The 18,480-nt window shown below is 43.5% G+C and overlaps 1 protein-coding gene across 12 annotated transcripts in view; it reads right to left on the bottom strand.

The window, feature by feature from the left end:
* Positions 1–1,881: 1,881 nt before the first annotated feature.
* USP49 (ubiquitin specific peptidase 49) overlaps positions 1,882–18,480 on the bottom strand; it is a 91,360-nt gene continuing 74,761 nt past the window's right edge. For 10 of the 12 annotated variants that reach the window (XM_059177933.1, XM_059177936.1, XM_059177939.1 and 7 more), the window contains 5 exons: positions 10,464–11,832; positions 9,151–9,355; positions 5,548–5,656; positions 4,776–4,981; positions 1,882–3,821 (listed from right to left, as the gene is read on the bottom strand). In XM_059177933.1, the coding sequence (XP_059033916.1) occupies positions 3,631–3,821; positions 4,776–4,981; positions 5,548–5,656; positions 9,151–9,355; positions 10,464–11,804 (2,052 nt within the window). In that variant the 5' untranslated portion in view covers positions 11,805–11,832 and the 3' untranslated portion in view covers positions 1,882–3,630. The remainder of the gene's footprint in view (positions 3,822–4,775; positions 4,982–5,547; positions 5,657–9,150; positions 9,356–10,463; positions 11,833–18,480) is intronic. The other 2 variants (XM_059177941.1, XM_059177942.1) reach the window with 2 other exon arrangements.

An 18,480-nucleotide genomic window follows, 5' to 3' on the forward strand; every position in this document is an offset into this window, starting at 1 on the left:
GAATAATCACAAATCCAAAGATTTTGGACATTACAGTAAAATTTCAGAACTTGCTGGTAAGAAGAATTATCTTTCACACACGAGATGAAATGCTTTTAAAAATTCTGATCCCAAATGTCTTTTACACTGTACAGACCCATTTGCCACCCGAAATGACAAGGTGACATCCTTCCCTTAATCTTTTCAATCCCATGCAAACCATAACGGTACAAGGCACCAAATGTTATGAATTGTATAAAATTAGTTCACAAAGCTTTATCAATAAGTAAAACAAACTCCATCTCCCCCTCCCTGCCTGCCCACCCACATCCCACCCCCCCACACCCAACCAAGTTTTCATTCTGTACTACTGTCGACCTCTCTCAGGCTTATGCAGGGGCCTGACAAGAGCCATCCATGCCCCACTGCCAGCCAATCCATTTTATTAGTTCTTGCACTTGGATGAAGCTATAAGCATAGCCAGAGTAGGGAACTCATACAATCATTGACTCTAGAAGCCTTGCCATTAAAAACAAAAATAAACTCTTCTATTGAGTCCATAGGACACATTAATCCTCCTACAGTTTTCTAATTTTATTCATGACATTTTAAGAGACATCTGGAAATTCTTTTCAGCGTGGCACTGCTCCCCTCAGCCTGAGAGGGGACTGGATCAAAACTGGCAAGAGCTCTGCCCACCATTTAATAAGAGCTTCAGTTCCTGGCTGTTGAGGGCATTCCTAATTTTTTTTTTTTTTTTTTTTTTTAAACACTAGCATGGATGCTCACCTCAGAGGCAACCACAAGTATGAGGGTCAAACTAGATTGAGGTAAAAAATCCTTTTTGGGGGCCAGGGTGCATTCATCTTGGCTGGCTACAGCAGAAAGTAAACACACCAGCCAACTACAAAGGGTTCCTGGAACAGGACTCCAACTAGTCTGGGAGAAGCAGGCCCCGTAGGTTCAGTTAGGAGATCTCGGGTTTGATTTGGCAGCATCTAGTCAACGTCTACCTGGTTCTTAGCTTCTTCTCTTTAGAATGTTTCAGTTTAAAGTGAGATGCAACTAAGAAATCCATCTACTTCCAATATGTAAATAAATTAAAGGCAAAGGGAAATTTCCCTCACAACAGCCATTGGCTTATGCAGCAGGGAACTCTTTAATAAAAGTTTCCATAAATACTAACTTCTCAACAGCGTCTAGTGCTGCTGCCTCTGGGTACCTGAGGTGTCTGTGACTGCAGGGGCACCTTCGAGAGTACGCAGCTCAGTGAGGACTCTGGTAGTGGTTTCTATTCCAACTCATTTTAAACAATTTTATGAACTTGTTAACAGGTGCTCAGCTAAGTCAAGCATTTCTTTCACAAAGTTCTTAAGTCTGCTTAATAATTTTTATAAATATTTGGTATAAAACTATTTTTAAAAATTAAATTTGAAGATCTTTTAATTTTCCATTAAATTTCCATTTTTCTTAAGTTTCCCCCGGAAACACCCTGAGGGATGAAGTAGATGCTCTATTCTTTTCCATTTGTAAGTTCTCTTTTTCTAGAATAACAAATACAGCATTCAAAGAAAGATGAGGCACAATTTATATTTTCCTTTTCACTCTCCTTGCAGTTTTTTGCTTGTTTTGTTTTGTTTTGAGTTAATGGGCTTTTTCATTGCCACGAAAAGTCATCACCAAGACTGCCAACTTAAAAATGTGGATCTAGAGAGTATAGCTTTGCATCAGAGCCTCTGGCAGCATGGGCAGCTGTGACACTTTAAAACAGTGTCCAGGAGGGTGAGCCCGGGCCAAGCTTGTACAAAGAAGCCTGCAGTAGACAATATAAACCAAATAGCATAAAAAATGCCATACGCTATCGCTTCCAAATAAAAGCTAAATATTACAGAAACCTCACAGTGTTGGAAAAAGCAAGTTTAATTTAAAATATAGTCACTCCCCTTTCTTTATCAGGGTGAGCCATTTTCTGTCTGAATTTCCTCCATGTCTCAGTGCTGTCTGACAGGTCCTGTGGGAGAGTCCATCTCAAAAGAGGTCAACAGCAAATGCTACAGATCTGCTCTGGATATGGGGCTCATTAACACCCCTAAGCTACGACCCTCATTCTTACCCCCTCTTTTCCCAACTTCCCACCCGTCCCCAACTCCCTCCACATCTGCTTCCTTCAAGTGACAACTGTACTTCTACCTGAATTGAAACATTAGGTTGATACACTCAGTCAGAAGATGAGCATTCATAGTGACAGGCTGAGGCAGGCTGCAGCAGCCCCACAGTGAGTTCCGGGCTGCATTCACTTTTACTGCAGGACTGAGAAGGGAAATTCAGTGGTGCCTGATGAGAAGGAGGGCTTGGGGGCAATTTCATTCCACTTAGAAACTGACCCGGTATAAAAAGAAATATGTATCTTACTAGCACTTAAGTAAAAGACAGGGCACTCTTTTTTTCTTTTTTTTTACCCCCTCAGATGGACTGAGTGTAGGAGGGTAAAGAAACAGTAAGGATTATCAAATTTGGGAGGAGAACAGGCTGGGGCCAGCAGCAACGAACTGTTCGGACATATGGGGGCAGATTCCCAAGCCCTAGAAAAGCATAAGTTCCCAAACCTTGTGCTGAACAAGAATGTTCCAAGCCCTCCAGGTGCAAGCTAAAAGCTGCAGGCTAAGAAAAGCTATGTGCTGCACCAAGGTGAGAACAGGTGATGGGCATCCAAGGTGAGAACAGGTGATGGGCATTCAGATAAGGCCTGGTCCACCAGCTATCCCTGCCTACCCTCAACTGAATTCTGAGCCAGCCTCAGACAACTGACCTAAAGACCAATTTATACCAAACCATGTGCTTATCCTATACCTGAACCAGGGATATGCTACAGAACTGGGCAGCCAGGGGTGCCCTTCAGCTTGGCATGCAGCTAAGAACATGTCATGGACCAGTTGATTGTTTTCCCATATGAACTGCTCCTTTAGAATGAAGGGATGTTCAGAAGACGAGGAATGATTCAATGACAGCAGCAGCCAGGGAAGGTAGGACACTTGAAAAACCTCCCGTTTTGCATGGGGAAACTTGCTCTATGCATCTCATTCCACTCTCTCACTGCTAGTCCCTAAAAAAGGAAGTTTGCAAGTTGTCAGCCCTTGAGGGTTACTTCCTTTGTGAGGACAAATCCTTATTATTCACTTCCTGCCTTGGAACCAATCCCATCCAGCAAGCTGCCAGCCCAGGGCCCCACCTCTCATGCTCTGTCCAGGGCTGTTCACATCAGGAGGGTTCTTCTGGGGTCACAGGGAGGTCCTGGTTAATGGGGGAATCATGTAATGGAAAGAAAACATGGTTGCTCTCCTGGCTGCATATGATCAATTTACCCCCTCTTTCCTCCACCCAGATCCTCTCTTTTCAGAAGCAACTGATGAAAGAATCTTCATAGAAGTTACTCCTTCTGTTTTATCAAAGGAGGGAATTCCCGAATCCATTCAAGAGAAAGTGACTACAGATTTTATGATAGAACATGAGTCACCTAGCACCTTCTGCTGTAGTCCCAGTGAGGCAAACCTAGTACTCTGTTCCTGCACTAAACCTTATTTCCTGTAAGAGGAAAGATATATGAACACCAATAGTTTAAAAGCAGGCCAGTCCTTGAAACATGCCTCCCATTCAGGGGATGAGCCGTGGTCTGCCCTCATCGTTGTTGCTGGACTGCACCTGAGCTTGGAGTTGGTTTTCTGAAATTCTTGCATTGCCCTGAACTGTTCTTTGAGTGTAAAAAAGGATGTAGGCTTGAGTTTTGCACACTTCCTCGACACTGCATACATTCAGCTTTGAGTCATTGCAGTGGACCCAAAAACCTAGGAAACCAAAGGAAAGAAAGAGAGAAAGTGACTACCCAACTTGTATTTCCAATCAGCAGGCAAAACCAGGAGATGAAGAAAGGGACAGAGGAGTTCAGAACAGAACCAGCCCCTGACTGGTAGTGGGGGTGGGGAAGCGGGGGAGCCGGGAAGATTGGTAAATGAAACCAACAGACTTCCCTGCCACCTCTGGCTTCAACTCCACCCCAGCCCACCGCAATACTACTTACAATCAACTGACTGTAATTTTTGTCCTCATTTTATTCAGGCTTTTTCATTGCCCACTAGGGCCTGCTACAAAGGCAGCCTGAAGACTGGGAGCTAAGAGATGGGAAGAGGAGAGGCAGAGGTGAAATGGACATGGAGGAGTGGTAAAAGGAAATTTAGAAGGAATAAAAAGTTATTTCACCCTGGCCGCCTTAAGGGCAGCAGCAGAGCCCATCCACCTCAGTACACAGTATCTGGGAGGCTGTGCTCTGGGGGGACAAGGACTGAAAGCTCCTTAGGCGGGACCTTGTACCACCATACCTCCTATGGTAAGGACACAGAAGTGCTCAGGAAATGTATTCAGCTTTATCATCAGCCAGGGCTGGTGAAATTAATACAGTATCTCCATGAGGTTACGAATAGCATTTCTGCATAACCACGAAGGAAACAGAGGTCTGCAGAAGTATTAATAACAATGAGAAACCTCTAAAATCAATTGAACATTATGTTCTAGGAACCATACTAAGTACTTTTACATGTGTCGGTTCCTGTCCATTCTTAGTACAATCTTCTGTTGTCACTTAGTGATATATCCAAAATCTGAACCCCACTTTCACAGTTCTTTCCACTAGATTTTCATGTATGTAATATCCCCCTATAGATGAAGTAAAAGGAAAGCGATGGAATGTGGACACACCAACCCTTTTCCGTGTTCCCCCACCCCACAGAGTCGAGCGCACGCACCTCCCTCTGTGTTGTAGCAATAGGCTGTGTAGTGTCCTGAGCCAAACCCTTTCCCGTGATGCATGACCACTGCGGAGAGATCATAGGCAAAGGTCTCTTTGTCAAGAGAGGAGAGCATGTCCCTGCAGCAGTAAGGTTCCATGGTTAATACCTGGTCAAAGACGACATGGACCCCAATCTTCTCTCGATGATTACGGCCAGACCACCTAAAACATGGATAGAAAGTTCTTACTAGTAAAAAAATGCCATGTTATCCTAGCAAGAGGAAGGTAAAACAGGGAACTGAGAATACATAACCTTCCGGATGTGGCTTTTGCATCAAATAAAACAGTGATCAATGTCCACATATATTTCCTGTGAGTGTTCCATAATGTACTCTGAAACTAGAAATCCCTAAAACAAGCAATTCAGGCAATAATCTTTTCGTAGTTTACTGCCTGCCCTTCTTTTCACAGATTATGCCATATTTGGTCCTGAAGGTGATTCTTGATAAGCCCAGGTGAGGCTAGAGAATCTCCAAGCACAGACACCCAGTACAGGCTGGCTGATGGGACAGAGCCGTGTAAGCTGAAGCCCTCTCCTGCCCACTGCCCCACCCCCCTTGAACATGCCTCACTGGGCAGGAAGCATTTAATCACTATAGAAAGTGCAAGGTCTCTAGGGAACAGGCTTCTCATCCCAACACCAAAGAAGACATCCACCCTCACCAAAGCCTTTGAGGCAGCTGTCCCCACAGCTCACAGCCACCTGGAAGGCCCCAAAGCAAGCTCACCTGAATCTTTTAAGGTGCAGCCGGAGAACCTGAGGTAGTCTGTAGATCATTAACTGCTTTCTAGCTTCACTCAGAACAAGGGGTTTGGGATTGGATTTTCGTCGTTTGCCTATATGGTTTGGGAAGGTATAAGACAGATTGTGAGGAGTCTCGTTCCTTCTTGGCTATGGCAGAGACTATGACTTGCCACCCAATATGCCTTATTTCTCAGTAGTAGGACCTCGTTTTATCTGGGGCAGTGCTGTGACCCCTTGTCAGTCTGCATTTCCCAGCCCCACATGCCTGCCTGGTATGGCCACAGCAGTTCTCCCAGACACGGAAGGGATGACCACGTGATGGCACTCTTAGGGTGACTGCAACTGCTCCTCTTGGACCACGAGGTAACCTTGGGGAAGGAAGCCTTGAACTAGTTCACGTTGAAAGGTGGAAAGAGCTTGGGTCCCCAGTGACCATGCAGCTACTATGCTAGTCCCTGAATGTCCTTCAGACTTCTATGAACAGAAAAAAAATTATACCTGATTTTAAAGTCATTATTTGAGTTAACTGAAAACAACCAAACCTAATCCTTATATATCCACTTCCAATTTTTTTAAAGAGATTTTATTTATTTGACAGAGATCACAAATAGGCAGAGAGGCAAGCAGAGAGAGATGGGGAAATAGGCTCCCTGCTGAGCAGAGAGCTGGATGCAGGGCTCCATCCCAAAACCCTAAGATCATGACCTGAGCTGAAAGCAGAGGTTTAACTCACTGAGCCACCGAGGCGCCCCTCCACTTCCAAATTTTTGCATCAGCAACCTCCAAAACTGGTATGGGTTTTGGGTGATATATTCCCAATATCATGGATTTATTAATGAAATATACTGGAAGGTCGCTGCAACAACACGCATGCAGAGTAGATGCACATGTCAGGGTTCTATGCCTTTATATATGGGCTTAGCACTTAAATTGTGATGCACCAGAATGTAATTTTAAAAGTTTTTGTTTTCATCAAGTAGGCCTAATTCTATTTCCTGCTCACAGCTAGTTGTATGCTGTTCAAAACTCTCATCTTTCGTTTCCTCTCCTGTAAAATGGGAATAATGCATATATTTCAGGCTTGGAAAAAAAGTAAGAGGGCACAGGATTGCTAAAGGACAGAATATTTAAACAGATTCTTTCTTCAGCATGATTTGTGACGTATACAAATATTTTCAAAAGAAACTGCTAGTTTCGTAGTTTTATGCTGTATCTAGTTTTTGAAACATGTTTCTTGGATAAAAGCACACGGCTGGACATGGGAGGAAAAGGTGGACTGACTGGCCAAATTCATCCAGTCCAAAGAAGAACCAGTGGTTAGACTCTCTTTTTGTTTCTAAAGCTACTGAATTGTGAGGGGGAATGCATTTCTAAATTACATCAGATAAACAATGGAAATAAAGTTCTCTTAATTTCCATGGGAAGCCTTCTCTATACCCATTTACTGACAACTGCTCGATTTTTATATTAATTAGACTAGTGAATGGATGGGAATATAAAACTAGTGGTCCTCTGTGCTGCCTGCTAATTACCTTTGAGATACCATGGTCTCAGTGTCTGAATAGCTTGACATCTAAGTCCTGTCTATACCACTCATGAAAGGCAGCAAATCGCAGCCAAATGATGCTTCACAGGGCTCCCTGGGACAATAGGACGTGTGGCTGCTGGTTCTCATAACAGGCTGTAGCAGATGAGTGTGCCATAGAACTTTTCAGTAGGGCTGGTGGTCATGATATGTGGCGCATGAACAGAAAGAAAATTCAAAGGGGGGCCTGGCCTTCTTTTACATTCTAATTCCCCAAAAGATTTTCAGAAACTATTGCAGTGCTGCCTGGGAACCCTGGCAGTGACTGCCACTCTCAGTAGAGGGAGTATGTGAGCTAAGATGAAGACAATACAGAATCGGCTTTGTTTCCCTAAAATGAAATTCACAAAGAAAAAGAAATTACTGATTCAACTGAGATTGATCAGTTCTGTCTCCATTTGATTAAGCTGGCCATGAAGAGAGGTAGAAGCCTGATAGTTTTTAAACTTCACAAGCACAGTACAACAATGCATCTCGTACCTTTCCCTACTATTTGAGCTTGCCTAGAGAAATCCTGATACATTGGCACATCTGGCAAACAGAAAAATAATCCTTTCTTGCAAAAATAAATAAAAGTATTTTCTCCTTAATCCGCCTTGTCCGAGAACGATGGGAGCTAAAGCTGTTAACCTCCTTCTGTTCCTCACAAGTAAAAAGCTTTAGAATAATCACTACCTTAAAAAAAACAAACAGATACTGTTCTAATAAGGTAATTTAAGTCACAACCTTTATATCTCGATAAGGAACAGGGCAGGTGACTCTGTAGTTAACCAAGTACACCATATCAAATTTTGTTTAAAAATGGGAGAATAATATCAAGCATGATTTTTTGTTTTTGTCCTGCCTCTTCAAGGACAATAGGTTTCCCAGAGTTCACTATTTTAAAAGACCATATATGCAAATATTCTAATAAGGGTTATCATAAAATTGTGGTTCTCAAAACTTGTAGTCACAACTACTTTATGGGTGCAAATTGATCTCAAGACATCTATACAATCCATTAATTTTAGTTTCCAACCCCAAATTCGAACTTCCAGGTATTTGCTCTGCATTTCCTCTGTACGTGTTGGGTTAGCAAACGCACTAAGTGGCAGTGTGGCAAGACACAAGGAGCTCTACATAAGGTACCTACATAACCACGTGGAAAGAGTTCCACTTTAAAATGAGAGCCTTGACAGAGAAATACTGTCTTACGACCTTCCCCAGATGCATGGCATGTGAAGGCATGTGAAGAAACAAATGCAGAAAGTAACCATGAAATGTATTATGCACTTCTGGCTTGCCTTCCTGGTCTCATACCAATCTATAGCATCAATTCTGACAGGCTTGAAATCTGCAAATACAGTACAAGGCACATGTTTCTGATACTGTAACCCTCAAACAAGCAATGCTACCTATCTTTAGATGAAATCAAAACTGTCAGATCAATATTCATGAATTTAATCAGGACCTTGTAGCACTACAAAGCTAAGCACTCACATTCTTAGAGGCTCATTTCAGAACCCACACTTGAAAATGCCTCCCAATGGGGTGCCTGGGTGGCTCAGTGGGTTGGGCCGCTGCCTTCGGCTCAGGTCATGATCTCGGGGTCCTGGGATCGAGCCCCGCATTGGGCTCTCTGCTCAGCAGGGAGCCTGCTTCCTCCTCTCTCTGCCTGCCTCTCTGCCTGCTTGTCATCTCTCTCTGTCAAATAAATAAATAAAATCTTTAAAAAAAAAAAAAAAAAAAAAGAAAATGCCTCCCAAGATAAGAACTAATGTCAATCACAGCAGGAGTCAAAGGAAGCCCAACTCTTAAGTTTTGTTTTGTTTTATAACAAATGATGACCACACGCTTGTTTTCAGGAAAATGGGAGAAAAAAATCTTTAAAAGATGCTTTAGAACCACTCAATATTATCGGTGTTACTTTGGACTAAGAGGGCAAAAGCAGCACCTTACACTGACAGTCCAGATGCATGTTTCCCCTCTCCCTCTCCACTTCTACCCCCCCCCAGCACTCACTGTTACACTGGTCACAAGCGTAGATTCTCCCTTCCAGGGCCTCTGTCTCTGTGAACTTGGCCAGCATCTCAGTGAGCAGGCACTCTGTCTGATTCAAAGGGACAAACCCCTTTTCTATGCAGTGATACCGTTCAGGGAATTCCAGGGACAGATCCCAAAAGGGCTCAATGGTATTGGATTTGTAATTGCATGATACACATGTGACCTAGAAAGAAAAATTTGATTTACAGGTTATATAACCTCCATGCTTCCCACATACATTTTTGCTTGATTTATACAAAACACATAACTTACCAAAACTAAGTGTATAGTTTTCAAAAAAACTTTAATTATAATATTAAAATAATAAATGTAACCTTAAGAGCACTAGAGCATATTACTGTCAGTATACATTTCTAACTATGATGCTAGCTGGAACTGGAAAACCACACAGCACAGAGATCATTACCTACCCCTTTCTCTCTTCTCTTCTAAAGCATGCTCTACCATTCAGTGCTGTGGCAGTACAGACTGGGTTATCATGGGACCATTCTCAGATCAGTCTGAGATAGAGAATTAACAGATTCTTATCTGTTTCTCTTGTCATCATTCCTTCCTCATCCAAACCTTGCTGCTTCTACCCACTCCAACCGCCTCTCTTTTTTGCCCTTGTTTCTGGCAGTATCCTTATATGACACACAAACCTCTGTAACATAATGTAGAGGTTTTACTTGAATCCATTATGTTGCCCACCTTTTTAACTTAAAAAATTCTTTCTGTACATTTCCACAAAGTCTTACTCAAGAGTCTTTTCTTATGTCCCTACATGGCCTATGATACAGCAAATGAGAGGTAATGGGGAATAGAAGGGAGGCTTGCTTAGGCCTTTGGCAACCTCCTAGCCATCTCCCTTCCCTGTATGTACAGAATGTTCTGGAAGGAAGAAGGCTCTTTCAAACTACTGTGAAACCAAGGCTATAGGCAAACTGTTCAATTTCCTAATATTGATCAAAGATGGCATGCCAACAGATTCTTAATTATAACAATGAGATTATATATATATCACCAATACTGTCATAAAGATTAAAGACATTCACTGAAAACGACGCGATATGGCAAATTCAACTAAAGATCTGCCCAGACAGAGGAGGCAAGTTCAACAACAAGGCCATAACAACACACAGCACAACCGAAGGTACAATGGCCACCCTCTGATAGGCACCATGACGGCAAATGCTGGCTCTCTTCGTCCGTCCAATAACCTAGCAGAGGCACTCAGGGAAGCCCCAACTAACCAGTAAGACTCCCTGCCATGTGATGGGCAGGCAACCTACCTGACTGAGTAGCTGCCCGTGGAATATGGTGTTCACCACCTTTAAGACCTGTTTGGTGAGCTTCCTCTGGGAGAAGGGGATGAGAATCCGGCGCGTGGTGCCCTCAGACTCGAGCTCCTGCTGCACTTTGTGCAGCAGCTCGCACAAGAACTCCTGCGCGTCCTGCTGGTCGTAGCCGCGGAAGGCGGGGATCAGGCTCCACACCGAGTGAAGCATGGCGAAGGGCGACACCAGGGCCCACTTTCCGGACCACATGACTCGGAAAAGGGTGTGCAGTTCGTGACAGAGGGAAATGTGCTTCGAGCTCGGCTCCTTGTTCTGGATGAGTTCTAGGCTCCTGCTGATGGAGGCCCCGCCATTGAAGCAGAGGGCCTCCCGCTCGCAAGCGTCAGCCCCCTCGCTCCTGGCCGACAGCTCGGTGGCGGAGCCGCCGGCCGGCCTGCCGGAGAGCGGAGCCTTCCCGTTGGGGGCCTTAGGAAACAGCTGCTGGGTCTGGGAAGGGTCGAGGTTCAGAAAACATTCGCGGAACTTCTGGAGGTGGCTGAGCACCTGCAGGATGGAGTTCATGTAGCAGGTGTTGCCCAGGTTGCGCAGGCCGGTGACGCCCGGCGCCATGGCGGGCGCGCGGCGCGGCGGCAGGCGGCCCCCGGTGGGCGCGCGCGGTGAGGCGGGGCGCGGGGCGTCGGCGGCGCGCGAGGCGTGCAGCAGCAGGCGCGCGCTCTTGCGCGGGGGGGCGCTGGCCAGCTCCTCCAGCAGCCGCCTCTTCACCTCGCGCCGCCGCTGCCGCGCCTCCTCCTTCTTGCGCTCCAGCGCCTCCTCCTGCCGCCGCTGCTCCAGCTTCGCCTGGCCGCGGGAGCTCTTCTCGAACCAGTGCCGCAGCGTCTTGGCCAGCAGGCGCTGGCGCCGGTACCACAGAGCCGTGAGCATCTGCGGCTGTCCCTGAGGAGCGCGCTGCGGTGGTACGGCATCCTCGCCGGCGGCCATGGACCGCAGCGTCCGGCCACGCCTCAGCGGCGGGTCCTGCTTCTGGCCCCTGACCGCCAGCAGGGAGCTTCTGAGCAGCTTCAGGTCCCCCTCCGGGTTGTCGTTGAGCACGTAGTCCTTGCACAGGTAACAGAACACGTACAGATCCCGGACCTCCATGGCTAGCGGGTGCCCGGTCTCCTCAAAGTGTTTCAGGGCGTGATCTTCGATGTAGCGGCCGCAGGCCACGTGAGAGCACTTGAGACAAGCCCACACGGACTCGGTGGTGGCGCACTCCCGGCAGCACCACTTCTGTGGGTTCAGGATGGAGTGGTCCTGGGCGAGCCGCAACCGCCCGACATGTTTGCATCTATCCATGTCTCAGAGAAGGCTCCGCTCTTTCAACCTGGCACGACAGAGCCCCCAGAAAGAGAGAGAGAGAGCTTTCAGCAAAATATTTTCCCAGGAAAAGGCTTGCAACTGCCATTTTCAATTTAATGCTCATTACATTTTAATTCAAAATTGGTTCCGTTGGAAGGTTAAAAAAGACAGTAAGAAAGAAATACTGGGGGGAGGGCTTAGCACCAAGTTGAATCTTTACATTTTCTAAGCCTGTACTAATTCTTGAATATCAGCTAATTTTTATGCGAGGCTAACTGGTATTCCTGAGGAAATGGCATTACCCTTAGTTCATATTGCACCCAACTGGCCACCAGGGGAAAGAAACTTGTATTCTGAACCATCTCTGAACTGATGATGTCCTGGAAGTGAAAGCCTCTATATCTTGTACTGATCAAGATCCTAGTTGTATGCACAAAGGGACAGAGGGCAAGAGAGACATGTTTTTACACCAGTGAGAGATGAAGATCCTCAAAAAGTCAATCTTAGGTCTGTTTCAATGTACTTCAAAGCAAAGGTAACAGGATAAGATAAAGGTAAGAAAGAGAAAGTCCTCTACAGTACAAAGTATCTTTTTTTTTTCTTGAATCCAAACACCCTAAGGAGGTAGTGTGTGAGCCTCAATCTAAACAATTTTTTTAAGTAGGCTCTATGCCTAATGTGGAATTCAAACTCACAAGCCCTAGATCAAGAGTCACATACATGTTCTACTAACTGAACCTACCAAGTGCTCCAATCTAAATACCATTTTATAGGTCTACTATGGTTGAATGTTTGTGTACCCCCTTTCATATGCTAAAATATCTCTCTCACACACACACCCGGCAATGGCACTAGGAGACGAAGCCTTTGGGAGATGATTAGGTCAAGAATGGGTTGACCGTCATGGGATGAGCCTTCACTAATGGGATTTAGAAAACAGTTCCCTCACCCTTCACCCATGTAAAGACACAACAAAAAGCCAACGTTATGGTCACAAACCGGGAAGTCCTTACCAGACATGGAATCTGGAGCCATGATCTTGGACATCCCAAACTGTGAGAAATGTTTGCTGTTTATAAGCTACTCAGTCTATGGTATTTCTGTTACAGCAACCCTGAGGGACTAAGACAATGTGAAAAGAAAATGTCCGTCTTGTAGAAAGGGTAGGAAAGGGTTTACTTCCTTTACTGAACGCATAGGTAAATACAGAATTAGATCTGACTTTTAGGACAAGTGGTGGAGTGGCTACTGGTTTAACCAAACTATCAAGCAAAAAGAAAAAGAAAAAAGCAGGGGCATCTGGGTGGCTCAGTCGATTGAGCCTCTGCCTTCGGCTTGCGTCATGATCCAGGGTCCTGGGACCAAGCCCCGTGTCGGGCTCCCTGTTCAGCAGAGAGCCTGCTTCTCCCTCTCTCTCTGCCTACTTGTGCTATCTCTCTGTCAGGTGAATAAATTTTAAAAATCTTAAAAAAAAAAAAAAAAAGAAAAAAGAATCTTTCAGATGATATATGTGAAAATGCTTTTTAAAAAAGGTAACAACATATTGAGCTTTTTTCCCTTTTCTTTCCTGTCTTCCTAACATTGTTTCTAATGTTGTTCCTCAGATAAGCCTAAGGAGCAGTTTCTCCAAGAAGAGGCTAAAGGATTATTTTAAAAGAAAAACTTTTTATTCTTTGGAACCTTGACAGTACCCCCCACCCCCGCCGTACCAGTATTTGAAATTCCCTAAAGACAGTTCCTCTTAAAAAGTGAACTTCCTTCATCCCCATTTCTTCTCCACTTTCATTTCTATGAGCAAATGAAGTTCCATGATTATGGAATCACCCAGAGAAGTTTTAAATCCACTACACTGTGAGTAGTCCCTTTAGTTGGTTTCCAGATGCCCTTTTTGGCCCGGTACTATTGCCAAAACCCTCACAACTATACCACGGGACCAAATTAGAGATCCTTTCCATTTTTTATTGCCCATTCCAGATTGGCAAAGGCCAAGTCGCTAGATAAGAAACCTTTAAAATCATAAAAAGTAAGCAACCTAGATGATTTTCAATCAGATTAGATCATGCTATTCCATTGAGTTCTTTCAGGATTTAGTTTTTCCTACATTATTTTTCAAATTATTGATTTGTTACTAAGTGCCCTTTTAAGTCTGCTCTCTGGATGTATTTATCCATTTCCAAACTAGATATCATCTTCAGAGAGAAGACCATGTGTTATATTTCTTTTTTTACTCCTTTATAATTTTGTGGGTGCGCAACTCTTAGTGGTCAAAGGCGTTCTATCAGAATTACCTTCCCACACAGTCCAGAATGGTACTGAAATAACCATTTGTTTACTTTTTATAGGGCACAGCCAAATTAAAACACATATACATTAAAAGATGAGATGGTAAATAACTGAATTTTCTTTTTGCTACTTACTACCAATCAAGAGCTCAAGTTGGCTACATAGGATGCTTACAAACAATTACTGGGGACACAAATGAAAGTCAGTAATGGAAGAATGAAGGGGGAAAGAATTGAGAGACTGGCAATTCCCAAGTTTCTCGCTTACTATTTAAAAAAAATGTAGTTCCTGAGCCACTTACCAGCATCAGAATTCCCTAGGATACTTAAGTACAGATTTCTGGTCACAACTCCAAACCTGATGAATGAGACTCTGGAGAGGGGTCTCAAATCTCCATTTTAAATAAGCCCTACAGATGACCCACCTATACATTAAAAACCTTAGAAGCACTGCGCTAATCCAATAAATTATTTAGGAATGAAGGTGTCCTCATGGAAACCAAAGAAAGAATTTTCTTTCTCAAAATCTTCTTTAGGTGCCTGGGTGGCTCAATGGGTTGAACCTCTGACATCGGCTCAGGTCATGATCTCAGGGTCCAGGGATCAAGACCTGCATCAGTCTCTCTGCTCAGTGGGGAGCCTGCTTCCCGCCCCCCGCCCCCGCCCCTACCTTTCTCTCTGCCTACTTGTGATCTGTCTCTCTGTCAAATAAATAAATAAAATCTTTTTTTAAAAAATCTTCCACTTTGGCTAACATTGTCCAATAGAACTTTCTGCAATGAGGAAAATATAATTTATCTGTGTTGCTTAATACCATATTAACTAACCTTGTGTGCCTGAGTACTTGAAATGTGGCTAGTGAGACTGAGGGACTGAACTTTTAAATTTATGTAATTCTACTTAATTTAAATTTAAATAGTGGCTGCATGTGCATATTGGCTGAAATACTGGATAGCACAGACTTAAATACCCCAGGACATATGATCTTTAGCTCACTTGGCTTTTCTTTTTGTTTTCTTTCCCTCAAAAGACTCGGCACTTGCTGAATCGTATCTGAATAGCTTCTTCTTATGACTCAGAACCTGGCAAATCCCCATTTTAGCCGAGCCTTGATGTGTCTTCAGGAATTTAATTGTTACTGAGATCTTATCACATGAAACACAGCACAGCTTCAAATCCTATAAAGAGACTATCTCTGTGAACAGGAACACAGCGACACAACACCCATAACACTGATGCCTTGCAAGATCAACTCCTGTGCTAGAAAAAATATGCTGCAACGACCAAAAGCCAAAATAGAAAAACACTAAAAAACCATTCCACACCCTCTCCGTGGAGAGCTATCAAATGGAAAGGGCACTCTGGAAATTCTTTCTTCCGATTTCATTTTCTGATCTATAAGTCTGCTGATCACGCACATCCCTTCCTGCACAGCCCTTTTCCCATTACAAATCTGTCGTGGTGACTCACTAACCTGCCATATGGCAGAGTAAATCCATTCAGGGAAACATGGGGCTACTTTGCACCTCACCACAGTGATTTAAGCTAGACAGACTAGTTTCTCTAAAGAAAAAACGTATCTGGATCACAAAATGGAAACAACCCCAAAGTGACAGACAAAAAAGCCCCTTTAACCAACATACAAAATAAAGAATAAAGAAAAAAAAATTCAAGTATACTTAGTTCAAGAAAGACAATGTTTAACTTACCTCTCATATACACTCTGACCACTTTATTTAAAAACAAGGCCTAACACCCAAAGGCATAAAGAATTCCATTTTACATTTTTCTGACATGTACACATTTTTCCTTCATAATTCCCAAAGCTCATAAGAGTCCTAACATTTCCACTTAAAATAGACATCATCCAGGGTGACAAGTACCCAATATCCAAGAGATGGACTTGCAGCGTGACTGGCAAAGAACAAGAAGTGCCTTAACGTTCTCCATCATTAAGCAGATCAGCAACTTTCAATGACTGTCTTGTACACCCTGGGTTGATCTGCACATAGGGTAAACTTGACAAAATATTAGCTTTAGCTTCTTTAATTACCATAACTTCATTTTAAAAATATGACTCAAATGGAGCTAAAAGACATAATCACTATTTAAAAGTATTCTACTATAGTTAGTATCACTAAATATTAAATTAAAAGGTAATGAAATCTTAAATTCATGCCTTTGTTCTGCTAAGAAACTTCTAGACATCCCATTTTTTAAAAAGTCTCTGTATGAGATGACTGAATATTACAATCATCTTTCAAGAATCTATAGTTTTAAAATATGATTGTCTTTTAATTGGACTAGTCCAATTGTTCTCCTGTAGCAAATTTCTTAGCTGATCCTAAATGTGTAACTGCAGCATCAGAACAAAACTTCTGGGGGAGAAATCAACAAAAACCAAATAGGAAAAAAAGAATCTCCTTTGGGGAGATTTCCATTTCTTTTCTCTCATAATATTGATTTATTTTCAGTTCTTAACTAAGGACAGTGGAATAATCCTGCCTGGTCTTGGTGAGACCAAGTGGCATAAATTCCAGCTTCAGAGAGAGTAGACACTATGGTAACATGCTGACAGCCTTCATTTACATAAAAGAATACTAATTACGTGGTATCATCAACATCTGCGATTCTGCTCACTGCCATATGCGACAGCACAGGGTATTTTAACCCTTCAACTTACTAAATGTACCCTGAACTGCATGTATCACAAAACTTACAAAGATTGCTTAAAAAGGCATAGTGAATACATTTTTATAAATGAGTATTAAAAATTAATTTTATTTTCAGCTAACATTTTATTTCCAAAAGATATTGAAAAATATAATTTAATACCAATATAAAATGAAGGAAAAGATGAAAGACACAGTTAATAACCCAAAGGGAAGAATGCTACATCCTAGAGAATTATGCAGGGCTCTAAAAGGCTGTATTATAAATACAATATAACCAGCCTTTTGAATTTTTAGGTGGCTAAAATAAAAACAAGACAAAAACAATAAGTACAAAATAAGAAGAAAAAAAAAGTCACAGCAGAGCATGAGAGAGATGAAGTTAGTCAAAGACAGTGTTCAGAAGCCCTTTGCTAAAACAGTGTACGTGTGGGGATGTGGCTAAGCAGGTGGAGTGTCCCCACACACTGCCGCTCCCCTACCCACCTCTCCCATTCTCCAGGAATGTGGGGGTGGCAGGGAGTGGGGGGGAGGAGGGTAAGACACTGGCTCAGAGATTCCCAGGGAGGCAGACCAGGGAGGCAGAACTCTCTGAGAGGGTTTCAGAGGCTCTGACTAAATGGGTTCTTTCGCTCTCTGACCCAAGAGCTGGGATGGATGGCGAGTGAAACAGCAGCGGCTCTTGGCCACAGGTAATGGTATGCTGCTGTACTGGGCATGCCCGAGCCTTGTGAGCTATGTCACTGCTCACCTGGCCTCGGCCATCAAGTCCTGGTGTTCAGAAGTGATTGTATAATTGTAGGTGAGAGCAGATTGCAGGTTATGCCCATGTAGTAATGTCTGTCTCACTGGCCTGAGAACCTGCCTTCTTGGATTAGAAAGGAGTAGTGTTCATCTAGGGAGCTCTGGGCTGGGCCCACAGCCCTGCTTTGCCCAGGGGAGGGGCTGTGACTCTGGCCCAGCAGCGAAATGACAAAGACAGCACAACCATGAAGGAACAAATGCTCTGTGCATTCACCTTTCTCTCCAAGTACACACATGCTCAAGTCTCTCCTGTCTAGACAGAGAAAGAGAGACATACAGACAAAAGTTCGCCCTGCCTCTAGATGATCACTGACACTGTTGTTAGGCTCTTCCTCCTTCTGCCCACTTTACTTCTGGCAACATAATGTGCAGCTGCATCACCTTCCTCACAGCTCACTCCTTAACACATTCATTTCATGGAAACTATTTTTGCAAAGGTTATTGGCAATTTCCTTATAGCTAAGTTCATAAGCCTGAATTTTCGGCTATTGTTCTCTGGTTTTCTTCCTACATCTGAAATCACTCCTTCCCTGTCTTCGTGTTTCTGTCTTCCTTAAAATGTATGCTTTCCTTAAGATTTTGCCCTCAGCTCTTCTCTCAGTGATTTCACCTATTCCTAGAAGGTTGAGTATCATTTCTATCATGTATTTTAATTTTCACAAATACTTTCTATGAAGTACTTTATTGATATAGCTTATATACCATTATATACCATTAAAGGGGTATCTGGGGTGTCTGGGTGGCTTAGTCAGTTAAGCATCTGACTCTTGGTTTCGGCTCAGTCATGGTCTCGGGTAGTAAGATCATGCCCCATGTGGGGCTCCACACTCAGCCAGGAATCTGCTTGGGATTTTCTCTCTCCCTCTCTCTCCACCCTTCTCACATGCACACACACACATACTCTCCCTCTCTCCC

The sequence above is a fragment of the Mustela lutreola genome, chromosome 6, assembly GCF_030435805.1.
Source record: "Mustela lutreola isolate mMusLut2 chromosome 6, mMusLut2.pri, whole genome shotgun sequence".
In the NCBI taxonomy this organism is placed as follows: Eukaryota; Metazoa; Chordata; class Mammalia; order Carnivora; family Mustelidae; genus Mustela; species Mustela lutreola.